Source organism: Dermatophagoides pteronyssinus, unplaced genomic scaffold (genome assembly GCF_027571235.1).
Source record: "Dermatophagoides pteronyssinus isolate colony J.1.1.1.1 unplaced genomic scaffold, Derpt_VIB-CSIC_2022.12 sq0014, whole genome shotgun sequence".
Lineage (NCBI taxonomy): Eukaryota > Metazoa > Arthropoda > Arachnida > Sarcoptiformes > Pyroglyphidae > Dermatophagoides > Dermatophagoides pteronyssinus.
The window spans coordinates 659094-685120 of NW_027461538.1; the positions used below are offsets into that span (position 1 = coordinate 659094).

Consider the following 26027-nt stretch of genomic DNA (forward strand, 5'->3'; position numbering starts at 1 on the left):
ACTTTTTCTTTTCTCTTCTTCGATTCATTTGTTATGATTAACTTTTTTCAACTTTTTCTTCTTCAGGTTGCCATAGAGAATTTGTAGAGAATTTATTCAGGTTCTTTTTTGGCGCGCCACACACACACACATTTTTATTGATTGGCTAAGCAAAAGCAAAAAAAAGTCAAGTTTCCAAATAAGTTTTCTTCTTGGTATTTCCTATTCAAATCAATCAATAATAACGACAAAAACAACAAAATTGTGCCAATTCAACAAACACACACAACCAAAACCGACCAAAAGCCAAAGAAAATTCAATGTAAAATTTTCATTTCAAATGGCAACAGTGTTAAAAATAGAATAAAGAAAATTCATAATAACCAGATAATGTAAGTCAGTTTTGTTTATTTTTTTGAAAAAATTCATCATTATTCTACCTGAAAATAATCATTTTTAATCACTGCCACCAACTATGTCAAATGGGTGTAGATGTCGATTGATTTGAATGAAATTGAAAATGTTTTTGTTGGTGTTCGTATACGGCCATTCATATCCTTTTCATTTGAAATGAAATTGTTTTTTTTCCAGAAATCTTTATCCATTTGATTATGATTCCTTAATTTTTTTTGTTTGTTTGTTTAACCCTCCGTTTCCCAATTGATCATTGAATTTTTTCCATTTTTTTTCTTTATAATACAATCAACGAGAAAAAAAACGTTCAGCCAAAACAATTGTTTCATTATTAGATTCAAACAGTATAATATTAAATCATCCAGAAGATGATGAAAATCGTAAACGTTTCATATATGATCGTATATTTTGGTCACATGATGGTTTTACTGAAGCACAAAATGGTCTTTTTGTTGCCGATAATAATCATCCAAATGGTGAAATTTATGCCGATCAAGTATTTTGTTTGTTGAAAGTAGAAAAGGATTTAAAATTGATTTTTTCTTTCATTTTTTTCATTGACAGCAATGTATATTTCAAACATTAGCTTTACCATTGCTCAATAATGCCTGGAGAGGTTATAATGTATCATTATTTTGTTATGGACAAACCGGATCGGGAAAATCATTTACAATGGTTGGTCTTGGTAATAATAAAGGATTAGTACCAAGAATTTGTGAAGAATTATTCAATATTATTGATAATCGTAAAGGAATGGATATTAATACTGAAGTTAATTTATCAATGTTGGAATTATATTCAGAAAATGTTCGTGATCTTTTAGATACTGAAACTGCGGTCAAAAAGAAAGGTTTAAAAATTCGTGAACATCCTGTAAAAGGTTTTTTTGGTATGTTTTATTCATTTATCTGTGGTTGTTTTTAACTAAAATTTGATTTTCATTATTCAAAAAAGCTGAAGGACTTATCCGATGTACAGTATTATCACAAAAAGAAATTATGGAAAAATTTGAACAAGGTGTTACGAATCGTAGTATATCGGCAACAAATATGAATGAAACATCATCCAGATCACATATGATCATTACAATAACGTTAAGTCAACGTTCAATGAATTTGAATGGTAATGAAGAAACAAAAACATCGGTTATAAATCTTGTTGATTTAGCTGGAAGGTAATTATTATGATTTTTGAAAGAAAATTGTAATTTTCAAATTCAAATTAATTAATTAATCGAAATCAAAAAAAGTGAACGATTAACTGATTTAGCTGGTGGACGAAATTCAGTAACTGGTGATCGATTTCGTGAATCAGTAGCTATTAATCAATCATTATCATGTTTGGGTAATTGTATACATGCATTAGCTGAAAAAGCTAATGGTCGTAATGTTAAAGTACCATATCGTGAATCAGTACTAACCCGGTTGTTGATGAATGCATTGGGTGGAAATAGTAAAACGGCGATGATTGCCAATATAAGTCCAGCTGATATTAATTATGATGAAACACTTTCAACATTACGTTATGGTTTGTACATTTGTGATATTAGATTATTTTGAAACCGATAATAATCATTGATCATTCTATGGTCTGATAATTTTGATTTTTGCTTTCGTTCAAATCGAATAATGATTTTATAATTGATTACTTTATAGCCGATCGAGCAAAACAGATACAGAATTTTGCCAAAATCAACATCGATAATACGGATAAAATTATCAAAGATCTTAAAGAAGAAAATGAAAAATTGAAAAAATTATTGGAAAAAGAAGCAAATCAATCGGCAGTGGCTGCAGCAACGGCTGCCGCTGCTGCTGCTGATGCTGCAGCCAACCAATTTTTTCCATTGTCCAAATCATCGCAGTCCTATTATGGTATTTCTTTTGCTCCAAAATGTTATTAATTAATTAATTGATTTCCATGTTTTTTCCCGAATTATAGATGATGATAAAATCAGATTAGAAGAAGAAATTCAAGCAATAATGAAAGAAAATGAAAGAAAATTAAATGAATTAAGACAAACATATGAAGAACGATTACAACGTGAACGTGATGATCAATCACATAAAGAATTGGAAGAAAACCGGAAACAAATGGAAAAAGAAAAACAGGAAAAAGAAACGAATCCATATTTGTCCAATCTAAATTTTGATGAACAATTAGTTGATAAAATTATTTATATAATACGTACGGGTACAAATTTAATTGGTAAAAGTTCTGATTGTCCAATACAGCTAATGGGTCCAATGATACAGGATCATCATGCAGTAATTAATCGAACGGAAAATGAAAAAATCATTTTAGAACGTATTGATGATGAATGTCGTATACTGTTGAATGGTGATATTGTTACACATAAAGTTAATCTAGCACATAATGATAGGTAATGATACTGATATATGTGTGTTACCATTGAACAACAAAACTAATTTGTTTGTTTGTTTGTTTTTCAAGGTTACTATTCGGTACATCACAATTGTTTGTTTTCCGAAATCCACTGGATAATCAAAATTCACAAGCAAATTCATTAAATGTAACATATGAATTAGCACAAGAAGAAATTGCATCAAAATCTGGTTATAATTTTCATAATGATGATAATTCTTTCGAACAAGCATTATTAAATAAAGAATTACTGGAATTAATTCCAGCTGTTGAAGAAGCTAATGCTATTAGTGAAGAATTAGAAAAAATGGTACATTTTGAAAATGTACTTGTATCGCCTATCTTTCTTGGGAAAATTGGCCGTAAACCTGAAGTATGATGATGATAAATATTTGATTAGAGTTTTTTGAATTTAATATTGCTTTGATTTTTGATTTTTCTCTCACACTAGCCATATGTACATGTATTAAATTCAAATACAGGTCAAGAATTTCTTTGGAGTAAAGAAAAATTTCTAGATCGAATGTATTTTATGAAACAAATGTATCATTTTTATGAAACTGGTGAAGAAGAATGGGATGTTCCATTGGTATGTTCTGACCTAGTTTTTTTTCGTCTATTGAATTATGATTTTTTGTTTTGTTTTGTTTTGTTTGTTTAGGAAGAAGATCCATTCACCGAAAATCTTAATGCTGAATGTTTGATAGGTACTGCACAATTATATTTACAACCACTTGCCTATATGATTGAAATTAAAGAACATCTTTCGGTAAATGATTTTACTGGACAAGAAATTGGTGTTATTAATATTGAAATTATACCATGTGATGAAAATGGACAAGAATATGGTGAACAAGATGATGTTTATGTGGATACACCACAGGAATTATTAGGAAAATCATTGAATTTTATTGTCAAAATAATTGGATGTCGTGGTTTGCCAAATAAATTTACTGTAAGTCCTTAAATTATTTGTTGTTTATGTATGGTCGAATAACTCTTTTTTTCAAATGGTTTTTTCGTTTCTCTAAAAGGAAATATATGTAAAATATTTAATGTTTATCGATGAAAATTATACAATTTCGGATAAAGTTGGCGTAACTGTAAATCCAAATTTTAATTTCAAAAAATTATTCCATTATAGTCACGTTACACAGCCATTAATCGATTATTTAAAAGAAGGAATATTAAATATTGAAATATGGGGACGACAATTACTGAAATCCGGTTATTCAATAACAAATGGACGTTATGAAACGGGTAAAGAAATGCTACAAGAAGAATTATCTAAAGCCGGTTCAGAATTGATGAATGGTTTTAAAATGAACGGAAGGGTCATCGATCCAAACAAACAAAGTATTATTGTTGAATTATTGTTGTTGAAAAAACAGCAGGCACGAATGCATCAAAGAATTGTAATGTTTTTTTTCTTTCTTATTTCAAATGATGTTGAAGTCCATAAATCTGAACCAAAAAATGACATATGTAAATTAATGATGTATTTTTTTTTCTTTTCTTTTCTTTTTCTTTCTTTCTTAACCCCGTTTTCCCCTACAACGAAAACATGTAATGTTTGTTTTGTTTTTTCTACTCTCCACTGAAGGATAACATTAAAAAATTGATTGAAATAGCCGAAAAACAACGTTACAGACTAATACCAGTTGAAATATTAAAAGAGCTAATATTTACAACATCAGCCGAATCGGCTGATGATATACTATCGAAAATGTTGAATGGTTAGTCACATTCATTACATTATTTTTTTATATAAAGATTTTCAATCAATAATTAATTTTTCAATTTCTGTTTCCAATGTTTCATCATCCTCTTAACCTAATAATATTTTTTTTTGCTTCTTTTTTCTCGTTTCTAATAACATCCTTCTTCATCTTTAAGATGGTTATCCAATGATGATGAAAAATACGAATCAATCGACAACATGTACAATATCTTGAAAATATTTATTTATTTATCATCAAATTCTTTGTATAACCCGGAATCCATATCATCATCATCATCGACATCGACATTAACATCATTTCGAAATTCTTGTGATCAATTTTATTTTCATCATCATCATAATCATCAATGTTTTTTTCTTCTTTGAATGTTATTTATTTTTTAGGAAAAGCAAAAAATTAATAAGAAATACATCAAAACCAAACCAAAAATAAATACAAAATAAAAAATACAAATATTTTTTCACGTTCATCATCATCATCATTACATTGAATTTACATTATTATTATTAATTTTATTGTAATGAGATCAGAAATGACATCAACAACAAAAACGCCCACCACCTCCACCATAGTTGATGATAATTTGATTGCCTTGATGGATGGATGGATGGATTGGATTCTTTTTCCATATAAATTATGATGTTTTTTTCTGGTTTCTTTGGGTCCCATGTTTGATGGCAACATTTTTTGTTTTCATTAAGAAAAATTGGGTCGATCAAATGAAAATGCTCGATTAGTTGATGTGCCATGTTGTTGTTGTTGTTGTAGGTGTGATGAGGCAAAATGTGGCCGTATACGATTAAGACTCATGTCTTATTTTTTTGTCCAACAAAAATATCATTATTATTATTATTAGTAGGATTCGTTGCCGGAATAAATCGATGAAATGAAAGAAATATGGAAATAAAAAAAAGAGAAAAAGAATGAGAGAAAAAAACGGAAACAAATTAGAAAAGGAAGAATTCTTTCATATAAATATAGTTTTTTTCCTGTTTGATGATTAATGATGCGAAATACATACTGGAATCACGAATGGATGAATGTCGTTGTTGTTGTTGATGATGATTCACTGCTGTTGAATTAGGTGGCAGTATTATTCCATCAAGCGGATAGAATTGTCGATGATGATGATGGTGATTATGATGATGATGACTGGCTTGTGTAGCGGATATTATAGCCGTATTATATATTTGGTTCATTGTTGTTGTTGATGGTGATGATAATAAAGAATTTTTTCCATTTTTCTGTCCAACAACAAATCTTCGTTCATATTCATAATTGTATAAATGACTAGGAGATTCATATAAATGAGATGATGGATTTATATTGTTGGATGTTGTAGAATTTGTTGTTATATGGCTAGGACTTGCAATAATATTAAATCCATTACCATAAATACATGATGATTGATGTGTTGGATAGATTTTTGGTGAGCCTAACATTGACATTTGACCATTGGCTGTTGATGGTGGTGGTAATGTTAAAAATGTTTTACTTGTATCCGACAATATACTAATAGAATTTTCACGAGTTTGTTTTGAATCAATGGAAGATGATGCTGATGATTCTATTTGTTGTTGTTGTTGTTGATGTTGGCCAATTGTTAAATTATTACAATTTGTTGCAGTATAACAATGATGATGATTATGATGATCATTTATATTTTTCGATGATCGATTATGATAATTTTTATCGAAACATTTTACAATCAAATTTAAAAAATATTTGATTCTTGCAAATAATAAAAATGTTAATGAAATTGTAATATCAATACCAATCATTGCATATGATGTATGATGATAATAAAGTGTTAAACATATACAACCAACAATACAAATTATATATATCACAATAGCTGTCATCCATATTATTGTATGTTTACATCTGATAAAGAAATAGAAAAAAAATGATATAGTCACGATATGACAAACAAACAAACAAATATTCATGATTTACCTGTTAAAAAATAATTCTTTAATATATTTTTCCATTAAACATAAATCTTGTGTTTGTTGAAATGTAAATTGTACAATAATATTGTTTGGATAATCATATTCGGAAAAGAAACGTTGTGAACAATGTAAATAAATTATACCAACGGTAAGAATCTATTTTAAAATAATGGAAAATGAAAAATAGAAAATTTTGACAACAAATTGAAATTCCACTTACCAATGTTATCTGTAAAACAGGTGATGTAACAAAAAATGCAGTAACTATTGAATCAAAATTAGGCCAACAATTTGTAAGAAAATTCTTGTATAATAATGTATACAGAATGAAAAGATTTATCAATGGAAACAATATGGCAATGATTAATTGTAAATGTTTTGAACGTTTGATTGCACATAAACTATTGTAATAATTTTTAGTTAAATAAATTTTTCCCGCCAATAATATGATGATCACATTTTGAAATAAAAATACAGTGAATAATGAACAAATCAATTGTAATTGAAAAATAATTATAAACATTCGTGAACGACACCATTTTTGATTTTTGATTGACCAAAATAATGAATTTTCATTATTATTAATAAACAAGCCGATAATATTGTATGTTGAACTTAATTCAATCAATGTTCGGACAATACAGATCAATAATAATATTAGGAAATTGGATTGATTGAAATAATTTTGATGATATCTGTTTGGATAAGGATTTGTTGGAAAATGCGTATGCATAGAATGGCCAACCACAGAAAATAAATCAGACAAAAAAAAATGAAAGAAAATAATGAGATGATGTTTATATGAATATCGCGAATAACACAAAAGCATCAATAAATTATTACCTGATTAAAAATAATGCCAACCATATATAGATAATAAGTATTAATGATAATATTCCACTATGTTTGGCCAATATCAATTCATTTGACATTTGATTATTATTATCATATTCATCGGGTAATTCCTATATTTCGATAATGATAAGAGAGAGAGAGAAAGAAAAAAAATAATGCAATTATTAGCAGAGTAAGTGGATAAATATTCCAAACTGGAAAATAAATTCAAGTTGACATATAAATAAATAAATTAAGCACTAATTTGGGTAGACAACAAATGGAAAAATGGAAATGGTACATACCAAACTGGTCAAATTATAAGTTGATTGTCGTTGTTGTTGTTGATGATTTTGATAATGATGATTATTATGATAATGTTTCGTTTTTGGACCAATAGCAAATATTGTACAAATAGATAAATCAATAACCGGTCTACAACGACATATTGAATGTGTTTGATTCGATTCTATCAATATACAATGTTCACTGGACCAATGACTGATTTGAAATGAAATGAAAGAAAAGAAATGAAAGAAAGAAACAACAACAGAAAAAAAACATGAATAACATTTTTTGGAATTTTGAATGAACAATAACTTACTTGAGCGATTCATCCCAATGAACACATTGATGATGAACTGTAAAACTATCATCATCATCATGATTATCATTAGTATATTCGACTAGATGTTTGAAAATGATTTCAAAAACATAATGATTGTTAAATGATGATGATGATAATGGTGATGATGTTTCCGATTGAATGACGCCATTCAATGATGATGATGTTTGTTGTTGATGATCGGTCAGAATTTTTTCATTATTAAATTGAATAAATTTTATCATTTGACCATTGATAAATGTATCGATCACGTGATCATCATGATCATCATGATGATCATGATCTTGTATTAATGATTCAGTCGATTCGATTTGTATTAAATTCAAAAATGATTCAGACATTGTTTGATCATTATGCTGATCACCATTATCATTGATTGTTGTTTGAAAATGATCCATATTGGATAATTGAAAATAGTTTTCCAAATTGATTGGTATCAACATTGAAAAATAAATATTTTCTATATTGAATCGAGTAAAAATGAAGGGAAGAAAAAAACAAAAAACAAAAACAATCGATATTTCCATTCGATTAATCGATTGTCAGACAAAAACGACAACAACAACAAAAAAATTCATTCGAAATTCTGTTTCCCAACTTACCATTATCAACGATGTTGTTGTTGTTGGATTGTTTTGGTACATTGTTGTTGTTGTTGTTTAATATTAAAAAAACTTTGACTTTTAAATCATTGGAGGACATCGTTGTTGTTGATGATGGTAATGATAATAATTCATATCTAAATTCACTAACATTCATTTGATTTTTTTGTAGTTGTTCGTTTAGTTTATTCCAATTCAAATGAAATTCATTTAATAATTTGGTTATTGAAAAACATGATATGACTATTGAAGAATGAAAATGTAAGTAAGATTTTTTTGGACTTTGAAGAACCCAAAAATTTGAACTTACCTAAATTTGATGATTGTTTAAGCATTTCTTTCGAATCATTTGAACTCGAAATTGATAATCGTTGATTACGACAATGTAATGCTGAATATTTTCCAGTAATATCGATTAAATTTATAGCAGCTGATTCACGACGTATATCAGGTAAATCTAGCCAACTTGGTTGATTATTCTGGTTCAATAATTCGGATATAATCTCGAAAATGGTCTAATTGAAAGCCGAAAACCGAAAATTGAAAAAAACAACCGTAATAACAAGAACATCAAACTTACATCCAATTCCGCCAATTGTTTATGACTATTATCATTGAAAAAATTATCAAAATAATTTCCATTATTTTGATAATAACGTATCGACCAATTTTCCATTAAAACAATCAATTGATTTAAATCACCACCATATAATGTTGTCGTCGTTGTCGAATGTTGTTGTTGTTGTTGAATATTGGCCAATATTGATTGCCAAATATCATTACGAAGATTTGAATTCTGCAGTGAGGAGGAACAAGAGAAACAAGCAAGCAAGTTAAGTTAAGTAAGTAAAAATGTTTCAGTAAAAACTGAAAAAACAACGATATTTTTCAACAATGAAAAATTATTTAGAAATTTTTTTCGTTTGCAGGAAAAAACATCGAAGTCGTTGTCGTGTAATGTCTTGTACAAGAGAAAAGATCATTTTTTATCATTATACGATCGAATGCAACGATGTGCAAAATCATCATCACGATGAAATAAATCAAACTTTTTTGATTTTCTCTCTCCCTGTGTGTTTTGCTTTGTTTTTTATTCTATCTGTCAATTCAATAACCAGGGAAATAGAAGACAGAGGAAAGAACCACTTTGGATTTTTTCTAGTTTAGTTTTTCCTGCTGAATGCTAGACACGCGACGTTTTTTGTTTCCAAAAACATCGATCGAAAATAATGATGAAAAGTTTTTTAAAGAAGAAAATCTTACTTGTAAAGAATTTAACTGAAGAAGCCAACGTGAATGACATTGTGAAAGATCAGGAAAATGTATCCACAATGATGAAGCTCGATTTGATTGAAAAAGCTGATTGTTGTTGGCCATCACCTTTGGATTCTGCTGTTGTTGACTAGTTGATGATTTTTTTGTATTTGAAAAATGATTATTTTTTCCATCGATTCTGTTTGCAGTGTTTCCACATTTCCATTGTGCCAATCCTAAGAGAAAGAAAAATGGAAAATTCAATTTAATTATGGCTATTTTTACACAAAAAACAAACATGACCAAAACGAGAAAATGAATAATGATGATTATCATGGAAAAAGAAAATTTCAAACATAATTAAACAAAAAGACAAACAAAGAATTCTGCGATAAAAAATTCAGAAAAACAAAAAATTCAGAATTTTATGAAATTCTGGATTCTTTTGTTTCGTGTTTTGGTCTGGTGTTTAGTCAGAATCATTATTGAAATTTTAACCATAAAGAAATTTTCTGGAAAACGGATAGCATGCACATTTTGTTTGTTTTTTTAGGTTTTTTTTCTGGTTAAAAAAAACATACCCGAAGTATCATGTGGACATGGCCTAATTGCAATAGAACCGGATAATGTTGGTGGCCATTGAATATTACGATAAATTTTTTGATTGCATGTTGTTGACATTGTTGTTGTCGACGATGCAGAAGATGATGATGGTTCGGCCAAAATATCCATCATATTTGACCAATATGGTTTTTGGTTATTTTGGGTAGATGATTTATCGGATTTATCTGAAAAGCTCTTCAAATCCGATTGATTAGGCACAATATCTAGGCTATTTTGCTGTTGATGATCATTATCAAAACCAATTGTTGTCGAAATAGTCGTCGTCATTGATACAGAATGATTATCACTATTTTTCCGTAAAAAATATAAATCCGATGATAATACTAAACCAATCGTTGTTGTTGTTGTCGAAGCTGAAGAATCATTACTTGCTATCATCGATTTATTCAACGATAAGATACGTTCCATTTCTGTGTGGGTAATAAATTATCATTGAAAAATAGTTAAAAAAGATATTCAAAGAAATCAAAACTGGTGATTTATAACAAAAATAATCTTTTTTTTCAAAAGTTGACTCTAGGAAAGATCAAAGATTATCAATATGAAGAAAGAGAAAATCCTTTAACACTTTCGCTACCATCATTATTATTATTGTGATCGAAAATATCATTTAAAAAAAGAAAGAATTTTTTCGTTTGAATACTGTCAAGATAAAAAGTGTTCAAATTAACACATTCATACTATCGACCAGCAGCAGACAAAATGCATAAATAGAATAAGGTGTTATCTTTCTCTCTCGTTTGCTTGTCTGTTTTGAAACCTATCATTGTGAATATCACCAACCAACCAACCAACCCAATCCAAAAAAAAAAAAGACAGTCAATGAAAATGGCGAGATAATAACTTTTTTCACTCCCCCTTTTTCATCCAATATCCCGAGAAACAACGAGAATAATCGAATGATATTGAGAGAAAAAACGAATGAAAAAAATTCATTGAAATCGAAAACGAGAATGGAAATACTTTTTGTGTGAATCCGATTCATTAATTTGTTTTTTTTTTGTTTCTTCATTTTCAATGATTATTATTATTGGATTTTTTTTCTTCTTTCCATTTTAGTTTCCCGCATATAATTTCGTAAAAGTAATAAACTTTCGAAACGAAAAAACTAACTGAAAACAAGCAAAAAACGGAAAAAAATCGAATCCAATTCAGTGAAAGTCAAAAATACGAAAAGGAAAAAGCAAAGTATGTGATTGAACTTTTTTATTACTAATATTATTCACATTTTCCAATGATTTTTGGCTTTCTGGTTTGATGATGATGATGAAGATAATGATAATAATAATAATGATGATACTCTACATCTCTATATTCATCCCAAATATTAACCCTTTCTTTCGGCTCCATCGTCGGATAATGAATACGAAAAACGAATGAAAAAAGATTAAGCAAAAATATATTTTATTTGAATAGATATTATTATGAAAACATTATTATTATAATCATCATTACCATATTATAGTTGATCAGGAAAAAAGAAAAAAAATGCTAAAGAATCATTCATTTACATATAGTAAATCCATACATACATACATAATATACACATGACGGTTACGAGTTAATTAAAATTTTTCGAGTCGATTTTTGGCCCAAAAAAAAATCCATTCACTTTGTTTTGCTTTTTTCATTCACTTTCAAGAACCAGAACCGAAAGAAGGAAAAGATTTTCTTTGAGTGAGAAAAGTAATCATCATCATTCTGGATATATCATTTTCAATTTCTCTGAATCATTTCTTCTTCTTTTACAAGATTTCATTCATTCATTCAATCCTGACTAAACTAAAGTAAAGTAAAGTAAAAGTAAAATAAAAAGTGTAAAGACAGAACAAAATAATAATAATGTATGTTTTAACCATGTTTATTATAATCAAAGTGACATTATTCAATTTATTTTTTTCTGTATTTCTTCAAATTCAATTCACTCAAGAATCCGAAATGAATTCAACTTGTAAAACTTGTTCAAAAACAGTTCCAAACTATTGCACACGCCATACACAGACAGAATTGAGTGCAAATGAATGAAAGAAAGTAAAAAATGCACGAATATAGGCTTGAAAATTAGAAAGAAGAAAAAAAACCAAAAAGATCTGTCAATATCTTATTGGATTCGTGGATTCTGTGTGTGTGTTTGAAGGTGATATGGCTTTTTTTCGCATTTTCAAATTTCGTTCCATATCGTTGAATTCGAGAAAGGAAACGAATAACAGAATTTCAAATGAAAAAAAGACGAAAAACGAATCACCGATACCATCATCATCATCAAAATTCCAAATCATTTCACAATTGAAAAATGTTGAACAAAAAAAAAAATCTGCTGTTGTTCAAAATACCACCAAACACCGTTTAAAAAGCAATAATTTTTTCCAATATCGTTTTTTGGTTGTTTAGCGGTAAACAAACAGGAACAACAAGAAAAAAAATGTAACTGAAAATTTGAAAATAATTTTCCCGGGCAATAAAATTTGAAATGATTTTTTTTCTTTTTGAAAAAAGTTTTTCTAAACAGAAACAAAATCGATACCAAAATCCCAAACAACAACAACTTTGTTATTATGACAAGTTTTGATTAAGTTTTCTTTGGTTCAAAGCTTGGTAGTCCATTTTTTCTTTGTTGAGGTCTTTCTGCTTGAATTCAGTTTGACACACACACAATAAACACAACTAAGAAGAAACTTTGGTTTCAGACTAGCCAGAGAGAGAGAGAGAGAGAGAGAGAGAGAGATCATTTTACATCCTAAATGATGAATCATTATTGAATTGAGTTCACAGCTTGAATACTTTGGTTGGTTTGGTTGAAAATTTTAAAAGATTTTCTCCCAGTAAACTTCTCTGTTGTCATCATCAATCGATATTGATATTTTTGACCAAGAATGGATGCTTTCTTTCGGCTTTTTTTTGAAGAAACTTCTGAAACATTTCTTTAAGAATCATTCCTTTTAGCTCCTGATTATATCATCAACTTTAAATGATTCGTGTGATATCATCATGATCATTTGGCTGGATGATAATCATCAACATGTTTGTCATCAACAACAACATCTAATGTTTTTCTTTTTGGTTTGTTTGTGTCGAAATAGTTTCTTTCAAAAAATTTATTTTTATCAATTTTAAAATTGGAAATTTTCCCAAAAGTCTAGACTTGGATAAGAAATTAGTTTCCGAGAAATTTCTTTTATTTAAGCAGCAAAACAATCTGAAGAAAGAACCGCAAAATATTTTTTTTCTTCATATTTTTTTAATATTACAAACGAATGTGGAAAAAAAGTTTTCTCAGTTGCCTGCCGAAATATTAAATGTTTTTTTTTTGTGCCAAAACACAATTTCCGTTTATCGTTTTTCCGTGATGATGGTTGTTTATTTCCGCTATGCGTTTACCGGAAAGTTTACTGGAAATATTTCTTCCATACAATTTCCTTCAATACAAATGATCGATATGATTTTTTTTGATTAACAAACAAATTTGAATGAATGAATGTTTTTTTTTGTTGAAATGATGGAATTCCATCCAAACAACAAACAACAAAGAATCGCCAGAACAAATGAATTCCAAGAACTTTTTGAAATAGCCGCCAATAATGATAATAATATTATTGGGACGCCTATGGATTGAACAAAAAAAAAGCTTTTTCGATTCTTTCTTTCGATTTTTATTTATTGAATTTCTTTTTTTTCATTTTCGGGTTGTGGAAAAGTCCAAGCAAGAGAGAGATAGAGAGAGAACAACTTTTATTAATTAACTGCTCCTAACTGGAGTTGCTTCTAACACAGTGAATACATATTAAAAAAAAAGAAGAAAAAAAAAAAAAAAAAAAAAAATGATGATGATAACAATAATAAATAAAATAAATAAAAAAATAAAATATAAATATAAATACAATCAACCAAAAGAGAGAGAGAGAGAGAGAGAGAGAGAGAGAGAGAGAGAGAGAGAGAGAGAGAGAGAGAGAGAGAGAGAGAGAGAGAGAGAGAGAGAGAGAGAGAGAGAGAGAGAGAGAGAGAGAGAGAGAGAGAGAGAGAGAGAGAGAGAGAGAGAGAGAGAGAGAGAGAGAGAGAGAGAGAGAGAGAGAGAGAGAGGATTTCATCAACAACAATGCCATACACAATTTAAATGCCATTAGATTTTTTTTTCTTTTTGTATTCTCTAATGGGAAGGCATAGTTTTTTTTATTGGGCGCCATACTTGGCATCCTCATTCATTCATTGTCTCTCTCTCTCTCTCTTTCTATGGATGCCGCCAGTTTTTTGTTAACCATCATTATCCAGATATCAAGGACAAAACGAAAAAAGTAGAACAAAAAAAAACTCAAAATCAAGCTTCTTCTTGTTCATCATCATCATCATCATAATCATGAAAGTTGTTGTATAGTTTCCTGTCCTGAATGTGAATCGTGTGTTTTTTTTCATTTTTCTTTCTGGGTAAAGTTCTAACCAAAGAGAATACCAACCAAAATATTGGATCGATATTAATAATATTAATAATGATGATGATCATCATCATCATCATCCAGAATCCAAGAGAGAAATTTATAATGTAATAATAAAAAAATGAAAAACAAGTGAAAAAACGAATGAAAAAAGTGAATTGTGAATGAATGAACAGCGGCCAATGAAAGAATTATGAAAAAGAATTGACTTGAACGAAACGAAGAAGAATGAAATTTTTTCTTTCTTTTTTTTTCCTGTGATAAAACACAAACCAATGGAAAATGGTAATGGTAATAGTGAATGGTAAATGAATGAATGAATTCTTTACACACACAAAATGCACATTTTTGTTTTTGTTTTAGGCTTAGTTATTGGACATTAATAAATTATTTAACAAAAAAATTTGGAAATGGAAAAAAACAAGATATACATTGGATGTTTGTGTAGGTACGTGTGTGTTAATACAATGTAAATTGTGAAAGGAAAACGAAAAAAAACAACAACAAACAACATTATCAATTCTCGCTTTTTTTCAATTCTGTGGATGCATAAATCCCATAAAACAATCTTATTACATTCATCAATTATAAATGATGATCAAGAAGTGGATGAAAGTTTGCAACAAGATTCACCGAAAGAAAAATATGAATTTAGCTGAGTGAATGATGAATTAATTCAATGAAGAAAATTCCAATAATCAAAAATCAAATTGAAAAAAACGAGGGAAAAAAAATTATCGATAAAGTATTAATCGATAACCAAGAAATACTCATTTCTGAAATAAAGAATCGGAAAAAACTAAACCAGAAGAAATTTGAGCAGAAACAGAATATTCTTCATTTAGTTTTTTTGCTGCTGTTTTAGTTCTAGTAAAGTAAAATGAAAATAATGATTAAGATCAAGTTACGACGCCCTTAACGTTGGTGATGGTGGTAAGAGTGTTAATATCATCAACAACGATATGACCGACCCGGAATAAAAAAAATGAATGAATTTTTTTGCTCTTCACTTAACACTTGATTCTATCGTCGTCGTCGACGTAAAAACAAAAACAAAACACAGGAAAACAGCGAAATAACGAAAAAGTTGAAAGTGATGAATGTGAACTGTGATTAGATTAGAGATTTTCATCATCACCAACATCAAACTATTATTATCATTATTTTTTTCTATCAGATTTTCATCTCCTGTTTCATTCAAACTTTCACGCTTTTTGTTTCCTAGATTTATGAGGAATTTTGTTCGTTTGAAAGTTTTTTTCGCTGTTTTTTTGGAACATTCAGGGTTATTTTTTCAGGCAGATAAAAAAATAACCCTTAGTGATTATGTGGGGCATATGAATGGCAAACGAAAAAAAAATCATAAAAACTTACCTGAAACACAACGATAATGTACTTCCAAATATTTTGCTGTACCTGGACATGGATCACCAAATATTAAACTTGATGCACGTATTGAGCAATGTTTCTGATTTGCACATCTATATATATTTATTTTGGGAAAGTTTCCGGGAAAGAAAAATGAGAAAAATGAATTTCAAATTAATTAAATCATCAAAGATATTAATATAATCAAAGAAAAATTGCATTTTGATGAAAAATGAGAAAATTTCCAAGAAAAGAAGAAAAACATTCCGAAAAGACAATTGAGAAAGAATGAAAAGAAAAAAAGAAAATCCTTGATGATAAATTGGGTTGGCCAAACAAGAAAAAAAAACATTACTGGAATTGCAATGAAAATATATTCTCATTCAAAATACAGTAGTTAACCCTCGGCTATCCATGTGGGGTCAAATTTGACCCCAACGACATTTAAAACTTCGCCATTCGAAAATCTATCGACAAAAATCAATTTTCTCTTGAATGATCGAAGCTCTATGTTTATTGAACATGATAGGCAATTTTCACCGTTTTCCGACTAAAAATAGTGGAGAAATCATCGATTTTCGGGATGAAGTCTAAATGTGCATAACGTAAGTGCTGTAGGATCCCTACCAGCCATCACTTACGTTATGCACGATCCCAAATTCAATAGGAAAATCAAAATTTGTTTGCCGCTTTGTATCATTAATGATATGCTTTTAAGACAAAATTTTTTGATGAAATTTTAAAATTGATAATATTTTCTAAGAGTTGAGCACAAAATTTTAGATTATTTTAGCTTTCTAACATAATTTAAAAGCGATCAAAGTTGGGGTCAAAAATGACCCCACATGGATAACGACGCGAGAAATGCTGCGTGAATAGCGGAGGGTTAAGTAAAGTAAAGTAAAATACTTTTGGCCATCGATCTTTTGAGAGAAAAAAAAAGAAAATAACCATCATATAATTCATCATATCCAGTAATATTAATATATTATGACAAATTGATGAATGAAATGAAATGAATGACGACCGAGAAACTACAACGCAAACAACGAAGAATATTTATTTCGTTCGTTTGTTTTTCCCCCATTGGATCTGTACAGAGAAAATCAGGAGAATGCAATGAAGTTTAGTTTAGTTCGAGTTTTTTCTTGGAAAATTATTATTATTATTTTTTCCCGATATGATTTTTCGATCTCACATCACAAAGTAAGCTCAAATAACATCGAAGAATCGAAGGAGAGAGAGAGAGATGCGAAAAACTTTTCGGATCAATATCACCATTTCATTTGCTTTTTGCTTTTCTTTCGTTTAATTCTTGGGTTTCTTTTCGTTTATTGATGATGGAACGAGAACGAAAGAGAGAAATTCGGCAAATGATTCGGACATCAAGTGTTTTCCTGTGTGAATGCCAAATCCACCAGAATGTGTGAACCAAAAAAAAAAACTTATGTAACGAACGAAGAGAACGCAGAGAGAAAAATGATATTTTAATTAAAAAGGAAAACAGGGTAGCACAAAAAGAATTTTGATTTGTCTCAAGATGATCATCATCGATGATTATCAGATATCAAATTGTAAAGAAGTGTTGGAATGGAACATGTCATTATCAACAACAACAGCATCTTTGTCATCGAAAAACAAACAAACAAACGAGGAAAAGCTGAACAGATATTTTCGACAGAAATATTAATTATAAATAGATCAAACACACAGAGAAAGACAGAGACAGATTTGATTCGAAAAGACGACATTTCTTTCGGATCGATCGATTCGATGTTGACAAGAATTCAATCTTTTTTTTTGGTTTTTTCAATTTAGATTTTCTAGAAAACACACCGAGTGATAAAAAAGGAGAGACATATGTTTAGGTTGTCAATTTGTTTGGTTGTTGTTGTTGTTGGTTGTTAAAAAAACAACAACAACAAAAATCCATCTTTTTCATCTGATGATGATGATGATTATCAATCGGATTGATTGGAAATCGATTTTTTCTTTAAAAGAAATTTTTTTTGGAAAAAAACTTATTTAATGACATTGTGTGTGAGAGAGTAAGTGAGGGTTAAGATTATGTCATCCGGGTTTTTCGTTAAAATTATCAGAAAAATAAATTTCGATCGACCATTTTCCAAAGAAAATGATTTTCATTTGAACCCAACCAAACACACAAATGTCGAAATAGAAAAAGGGAAAAAGAATTAAGAAAAGTGTGAAATAGGAGAAAATTTCCGAAAAGAAAAGAAAAAAGATTTGATGATCGATTCTATTAATGGCCGATCAGAAGAAGAAGAAAGAAAATTCTGGCAAGATAAGAAAAAAAGCTAAATTCGATCACGATTTCCATCAACAACAACAACAACATTTCATTTGATCGTTTATCGTCATCATTATCATCAACAACGAATGTTGAAACAATGTTGAAAAAAAAGGAAAGCCAACCAGAAACTTTCCAAAAATATTCTTTAAGAAAAAATAAATAAAATAAAATTTTCTTTCGACAAGCTGGTGCTCGTGTCACACACACACACACACACATCAGTTTCGATCATCATCATTTGGCTGGATTCATTTTGGATCAGACAAATAAACAAAAAAATAAAATTGAAAGAAAAGTGATAAAGAAACGAAGAATAACACTGAGTTACACACGGAGTTATTTTTGACAGTTATCTTGAAGTGTTAACAAAAAACAAAAATAAAAATAATAAAAATTGAAAAAACGGATTGGAAATTCGGAGCTAAATTCCTTGGAAACTTTCTGTTAAGAAAAGGAAAATTTTCCCCCCTCTTTCAAACTTATTGCATTTGAAATGACAAGAATATTTTCTTCTTCGAAGAGAAAGAAGAATTTCGGGAAAATTGGCGAAAAAAACTATTGATGATGATGATGACTAGCGAGAGGATATTATTGTTGATTTAGGCAAATATCGAAATGAATCGAAAGAATCAATAAGAAAAATGATCAAAAAAAAGAGCTTCAAGGAATTTTTCCGGAAAAATTCCCAATTGGGAATATACAGTTTTTCTTTGCGTTTCTCTGTTTTTCTTGTTTACTTTACTTTTATTTTGTTTTTCAATTTCTTCTTTCCATTGCCCAAAATCAAATCGATCAACCAAAAAAAAAAAAAAAAAAAAATCAACACCAAATGACCAAAGACATAATCATAAAATGGGTAATATAGTGTTAATATTATTACCATCATGATATTATTATTATGGGCGCCCAACAGAATCGATGATAAAAATTAATTAAATTAGCAAGTTTGAATGTTATGATTGAATGAATGAATAAATATCGTGATAAAAAAAATGGTCAGAAAAAATAACCCTAATCATCTTCAAAGGGGGGAAAAATGAATATATTTTGTTTTCATTGGTTAACGTAAAAAAAACGAATAATTTTCATTTTTTGACTGTGTTTGTCATTTGTGAATTTCTCTTGTTTTTTGCTTTGCTGGTTGAATATAATTACCCTTTTTTTGGATTGAAAATTGTCGAAATACAATTAAGCTCGAGTGCAATGAGTGAAAAACACTTTTTTTCTGCTGTTTTTTTTTATTTTGTTGGTTAAGTGGATTTCATAATCAACGAAACAATGAAGGGTTATTATTGCAAACAAATGAAGCATTTTGCGAGTGAGAGATTCAATTAAAAAAACTAAAATAAAATAACCCAGAATGAATGAATGAAAAAAGCCAATAATGCCATTCTCTCACTGTGTGTTAACGAACAAGAAATGTTCATTTTATTTTTGGCTTGTTTCTGGAACAGTGATTTAAATTGCAAAACAACGAACGGTAAAACAAAGTGTTAAAACAAAGCAAGTAATCGAAGCGCGTAAATTCCCGAAGCTAATGGTGATGACATTTTTTCTGTTTTTAATATTTTCATCAGGCTAATCGATGAATTTAAACACAATTAAACAACAACAACAAAAATTGATGCCATTAGATTGGGAAAGTTTCCAGAAGAAAGTTTTCGAAAAAAACTTTTTTCCCAAAAAAAGTTTCTTATGTAAATCATTGATTATTACGATGATGATCCAATCGATTCTAAAATCTTGTTTTTTTTTTGCTACATTTTTTTCAACTTTGATTCAAAAAATTTAAAGTTAATTTTTTTCTTGTTTGACAGGAAAAAAACTTTATCAAAAAAAAAAAAAAAAAAAAAATTCGGTCATGTTTTTTTTTCGCTAATCGGATTGAATCTTTCCGAGAAACTTTTCACCATCCTACTACCCTACATTACAACAATTTTTTAAATGACAACCAACAAAAAAGAAAAGACATCAATATAGAAAACAGGAATTTGTTGACCTTCTTCTCTAAAAAAATTTGGGTTAAAATGATTTTTTTACTTTAAAAACCAAAAATGTGAAAAATGTGAAAAAAGGGTAGGAAATAAGGAAAATAAAAAGTTTTTCCTCTTGAAAGAACACAGCAAGAAAGAAAGAAAAAAAATCTGTTCCTTCGTGTTAAGTGTGCGACTGACAAGCATTTTGTGAACGAATTTTTCTGTTGTCATTACAAATTCGGGACAAGAATTTTACAAATAAGAATTCTATAATGTGTATGTATGTTTTGCATATATATTGAAAAATTATAATATTCGGACAATAACAACAACAACAACAACAACAACAAATTCAGCTGGACAATAAAAAATTCTGACCATCAATCTATCATTTTAGTTCTGAAAAGAAGAGAAAAAAACAATTTTGGAAAACAAGAACGAAAACGAGAGAAAATTTCTGGAAAATTGGGTGTCAATTCGTTTGGGTAATGTGATTTTTCTGTTGAAGAAGAATTCTCACATTGTCCGAAAAAGTCAACGAGATATAAATAAATAACCGAAGCAATAACCGAAATTCATGTTTTTTTTCTTTTATTATTTCCAATGAAAAACAAAAAAATGGTCGGGTAATACATCTTATATAAAAAAGAACTGGGCACCACCACCACCACCATTATGATTATGTATTATCATCATTATTATTATGGAAAAAGAAAAAGAGAAAATTTGTAACAAAATCTAATAAAACGATAAACAGCAGCAGCAGCAGCAATGAAACAAAAATAACCCGTCATAACGAATGATGATGACACCAAGAGAGAGAATGAGAGAAAAAAACGATAAAAACCCAAAATAACAACAACCAAAATGAGTTAATAACACGAAAAATATTATTATTATTATTAAGAAGAATGGTTTGTTTGATTCGTTTTTTTCTTCATTTTCTTCATTCGCTTGTTCTTCATATTCTTTTATCTATTCATATGATTGTTTTCGTTTGTTGTTGTTCATTTTGGTTGTTATACACAACGATCAAAATAAATTATGACGCCGATATATATAACCAACAACCATAAATAGATAGATAGAGTTTGTGACAACAACCGAAATTATGAGAGAATTATCAAACGAAAAATGTGTGTGAATATAGTTTTATTATTACTTGATTTCACTTTATGTTTTAGCCAATTGTATTGTGTGTGTGTGTGTGAAAATGATAAACAACGAGAAAATAAAGAAATTTGCGTGCATTTTGTCGTTGTTTCCTTTTCTTATTTTATTTTTTGAATCGATTGGAATTCAAATGGAAAATCAAATACAAACACGCACACGTTTTTCGTTTTTTTGTGTTTCCAGAAACTTTTCCATAAAATAATTATACAACAGTACACACACGCAAAACACAAAATGAAATTATCAAATACACTAATAACCAAATCGATGTTCAAAGAGAGAGATTTACAAGAAAAGAACCAAATCGCCGATCGAATAATATCCATAATAATTGTCGTCATTTTTACGATGATCAATAAATCTATTTTCATCATCATTTTTAATAATACCCAAAGTTACATTGGCTACATGGTTTTATTATTATTGTTTGTTTGCTTTTATTACAGGGGGAAAAACGACTAAACCAAGCAAAATAAATTCATTTTACGTTTGTCATTATTTTCATTATGAAAAATCCCTGATAATGATGGTCAACATCAATAAAAACCTCTTTGCAACCACTATCCACCCACACACACGCCATAGATCTATTCGGTAACAAATTCGATTGAAACTAATACTATTTGTTATTTGTCGAATTACAACAATGTTACGATGACCTTTGACATTGATTAACCTACAGTGTATGAACTGGACACAAAAAAAATGACCAATATTAATATCCTTTTAAAAAAATAATATTAATTCCTTATTAATATATATTCCAAGAATTATTATCTCTGCCTTGTTGTTGTTGTTTTGCTTGTTGTTGTTGTTGTTATACTGGCCCTTCTGGAATTTAATTCATATAAATTCTCAATGTGAATTCTAGAATCTTCAATCAAGACGAACCAACAACAAACAAACAACAAACATTTGAAGGAAAAAACAAAAATCTTAATGGGGATGTTGTTCAAGAATAATAATAATTCTTATGAGATTTTTTTTTTACCAAAAACAACAACAACAACAAGAACAAAACAACGAAAATAAAACAACCACAGAAAAAAGTTGAAAAAGTTTTTGGCTGAAAAACAAAAAAAAAATTTCAATAACTAAATCAATTCGACATTCATTTTTTCAATTCAAAAAATAAAACTTCACTTCATTCAATTCAAATCGAGAGAAAAAATAAAAAGATTTATTCGACCATTAATGGTGACCAGAATAATTTTTGTCATTTCTCTCTCTCTCTCTCTCTCTCTCTCTCTCTCTCTCTCTCTCTCTCTCTCTCTCTCTCTCTCTCTCTCTCTCTCTCTCTCTCTCTCTCTCTCTCTCTCTCTCTCTCTCTCTCTCTCTCTCTCTCTCTCCCTTCTTTTGGTCGAATGAATTTTCAATAATAATCATTAAAAAATGTTTGTTTGTTTTTTATTACTGCTTTTGGATATATAAAAATTATTATTATTATTTACCCACCAAGTTATAATAATAATAAAATTATAATGGACAAATATTGTTTGGCAGAAAACAATATTTTATCGTTGGAAATATCAGTTTGGTTTTTTTCCGAATAAAATTGATCCTTTTGGATAGGATTTTCGGTTGTTTTTTCCAGCATCCTGAATAACTTTTTTTGCTTGTTTTGTTTTAGTTTTTCTGAAGAAAAATTTCCGATACGAAAATCAATCTCGAATGCAGTCATGAAAACAATAATTTTAGTTTGTTTTTGGGAAGAAAAAAAATTCATATTAATGGAGCAACTATAGAACCGATTCTTTGGAATCAATTCAACTAACCAGAATTGAATATATATTTCGAAGAGGATGATGGCCATAAAATCATTCCAGAAAATAACAATAAATTTTTCAGGCTGTTTTTTTTTGCTTTAAACAACCTAACCTAATCCATCTTTTTTATATAACCTAACCAAAGTCACAAAAAAAATGAACGAAATTCAATTTAACCTAACGTAATTGAAAACAAAACTGGCACAAAAAAATCAATTCAATCATCATTATTATGAATGACAAGAATATCATCATCACCACAACAGCAGAAAAAAAAGATCATTAAGATTTCCTTGCTAAGATGTTTGTGTGAATTACACACTCTCTCCTCATCAATATCTATCTATTGTTGTTGTTGTTGTTAGAAAAACAAGCAAAAAAACAACAACAACAAATTCAATTCATCAATTCAATTCAAAGAAAACAACAAACATTCATAACAATATCGACCATTATTATTATCATCATTGATCAATAATGAACAACAAACAAACAACAGAATTCAAAGAAAGAGATAGTTGATATAAATGAACAATAATAATGTCTAAAAGAATGTTGTTGTTGTTATTGTTCAAACAGAATTCTCTCTCTCTCTCTCTCTCTCTCTAATGATGAAAAGAATTTTTTCAGAATCAAAAAAACTGCATGTTACATTATGTACGAATGGGTCATCGTTGTCGTTTCAAAATCATCATTATCATCATTAAGTTTGAAAAAAACCCAAATCATGTACCAGAGAGCGAAAAAAAAATTCCAACAAACATCATGCATGATGTTTAAATTGAATTGAAAATGTGAAAAAGTTGTCGAAAGTCAAAAAACTAAAACAATGTTTTTTTCTTCTTCATTTCAGTTTCATTTGAATTCCATTGATAAAACCAATGTTGACCATTGATTTTTTGTTTTCTACTGTTTTTGGCTTCATCCAAAATCAAGTTGTTAAGTTCAAACCATGATAATTATCATTGAATGGCGAAAGGGAAAAAATTGTTTTGTTCGTTCGCGGATAACAAACTAAAACGAAACGAAAAAGTTTAATGTCAACGTTTCAAAGTCATTTATGGCTAAATTTACGTTTTCACTGTAAATTGATCTTTTCGTTCATTCCATTGACTTTAATTCTTTCGTTTTTTGGGGTTTTCTAGGTGGCAAGAAATTTGAGACTTTCTAATTTCGGTTTTTCTTTTGCTTTGAACAACATTATTATCATTATCATCATCAAAAAGCTTTGATTGTGTTTTTTCCTCTTTTAATTGGTTTTTGATCTTTCTCTTTGATTTCCTCACAAATGATTTTTAATTAGATTCATGAATCCAGAGAGAGAGAGAAATGAATGTCTTTCTTTCCATCCTTCTCGAAATAATGAATGAAAGATTTTCCTTTTTTTAAGGAAATTGGCTTCAAATTAGTCATTATAATCATCATCATCAGAGAAACTTTTCGGGAAAATAAAAAACCACAGAATTTAGTTTTTTGGTTAGAAAAAAAACCAGAAAATCTCTTTTTTAATGAGAAGAATTTATTCAAGAATAGAGAAAATCATTGTATCATTATCAAATTAATTTGAAATGAAAATTGAAACAATTCAATGTTTTTGGCCCAAAAAACGAAAGAAAGTTCCCGGAAAACTTTTCAATAATTTTTGACAGGAAACTTTTCCATCTTGAATGAAGATGATTGGTAATGATCGATGATCTTGTTTGTAATGTAAAGAATTTTTTTCTTTTTTGCAAGATTAAAATTGATTGATTGATGATAGACAGATTGGCTATTTCGACACAGACAACCAAAACAAAACACAAGCTAATAAAAATATCAAGTATTGGGTTGAAATATAATCCAATTTTGATCCTCCCCAGTGAATCAATTTGTTTGCTTTTTTTTCAATTTTCCAACATTATAATGTTGTTTTTTCGGACAGAAACTTTACGTCAATTTAGTTTAAAAGAAACAAAAAAAACGCCATTAACTTCTGGAAACTTTCTTGAAATGAATAATAATTACATCAAACTAATGAATGATGATGATGAACAAAACTTTGGACCAATAATAAAATATCCGAAACAAGCAAAAAAAAACAATGAAAGTCGAAATAGCCGATCAATTATTAATACAAACTTTTTTTCTGTTTTGACTTGATCCAATGACTATGGAAATAAATTGAATTGACTGAATCGAAACAAACAATAACCGGCTGGACAACCAGAAAAACCCGAAAAAAACAAACCGATCAAAACAAATTAAATTGTCAAAAAGACAGTTAGACAAATGACAGAGAGAGAGAGAGAGAGATAGATGGATCTGGTCAACTATTTCATTCCATTCTTTTATCCATTCATCTCATTACAATCAAGAAAGAAGAATTTTCCTTGTTTTAAATAGAAAAATTAATGTAGCTAATATTCTTGAACAGAATTCTACAAATTCTGGTTATTCTGGATGGAAACACTATGTGTTATCAGGGCGTCAGAATTGTCAGGAAATTGAAAAAAGTTGACGCCCGATGATCATAATCATCATTATTGATTGTTAGTCAGTCTGATGACAAGTGAATGTTGATTTGCCAAGTCAATCAATTTATTTTGCTATTTT

General features: G+C 28.9%; 2 protein-coding genes and 1 long non-coding RNA gene across 3 annotated transcripts in view; 2 read left to right on the forward strand and 1 right to left on the reverse strand.

The window, feature by feature from the left end:
- Positions 1-18: 18 nt before the first annotated feature.
- Positions 19-4935, forward strand: LOC113797659 (kinesin-like protein KIF28). The gene is made up of 14 exons (XM_075821999.1): positions 19-371; positions 472-530; positions 679-889; positions 958-1282; positions 1348-1567; positions 1643-1920; positions 2049-2267; positions 2335-2776; positions 2848-3151; positions 3230-3367; positions 3440-3733; positions 3813-4193; positions 4382-4514; positions 4675-4935. The coding sequence occupies exons 2-14, from the start codon at positions 472-474 to the stop codon at positions 4731-4733; spliced, it is 3063 nt and encodes a 1020-aa protein (XP_075678114.1). The 5' UTR covers positions 19-371; the 3' UTR covers positions 4734-4935.
- Positions 4936-5189: 254 nt separating this feature from the next.
- LOC113797660 (uncharacterized) overlaps positions 5190-26027 on the reverse strand; it is a 39725-nt gene continuing 18887 nt past the window's right edge. The window contains exons 3-15 of the mRNA XM_075821996.1: positions 16213-16319; positions 10369-10821; positions 9797-10023; positions 9114-9329; positions 8844-9048; positions 8534-8776; positions 7911-8391; positions 7612-7807; positions 7316-7437; positions 6693-7167; positions 6477-6628; positions 5542-6404; positions 5190-5332 (exon numbers count right to left, since the gene is read on the reverse strand). Of these exons, the coding sequence (XP_075678111.1) occupies positions 5217-5332; positions 5542-6404; positions 6477-6628; positions 6693-7167; positions 7316-7437; positions 7612-7807; positions 7911-8391; positions 8534-8776; positions 8844-9048; positions 9114-9329; positions 9797-10023; positions 10369-10821; positions 16213-16319 (3856 nt within the window). The 3' untranslated portion in view covers positions 5190-5216. The remainder of the gene's footprint in view (positions 5333-5541; positions 6405-6476; positions 6629-6692; positions 7168-7315; positions 7438-7611; positions 7808-7910; positions 8392-8533; positions 8777-8843; positions 9049-9113; positions 9330-9796; positions 10024-10368; positions 10822-16212; positions 16320-26027) is intronic.
- Positions 8512-9846, forward strand: LOC142645549 (uncharacterized). Its single transcript, XR_012846661.1, has 4 exons — positions 8512-8650; positions 8706-8794; positions 8866-9375; positions 9463-9846. It is a non-coding gene; the product is annotated as an uncharacterized LOC142645549 (long non-coding RNA).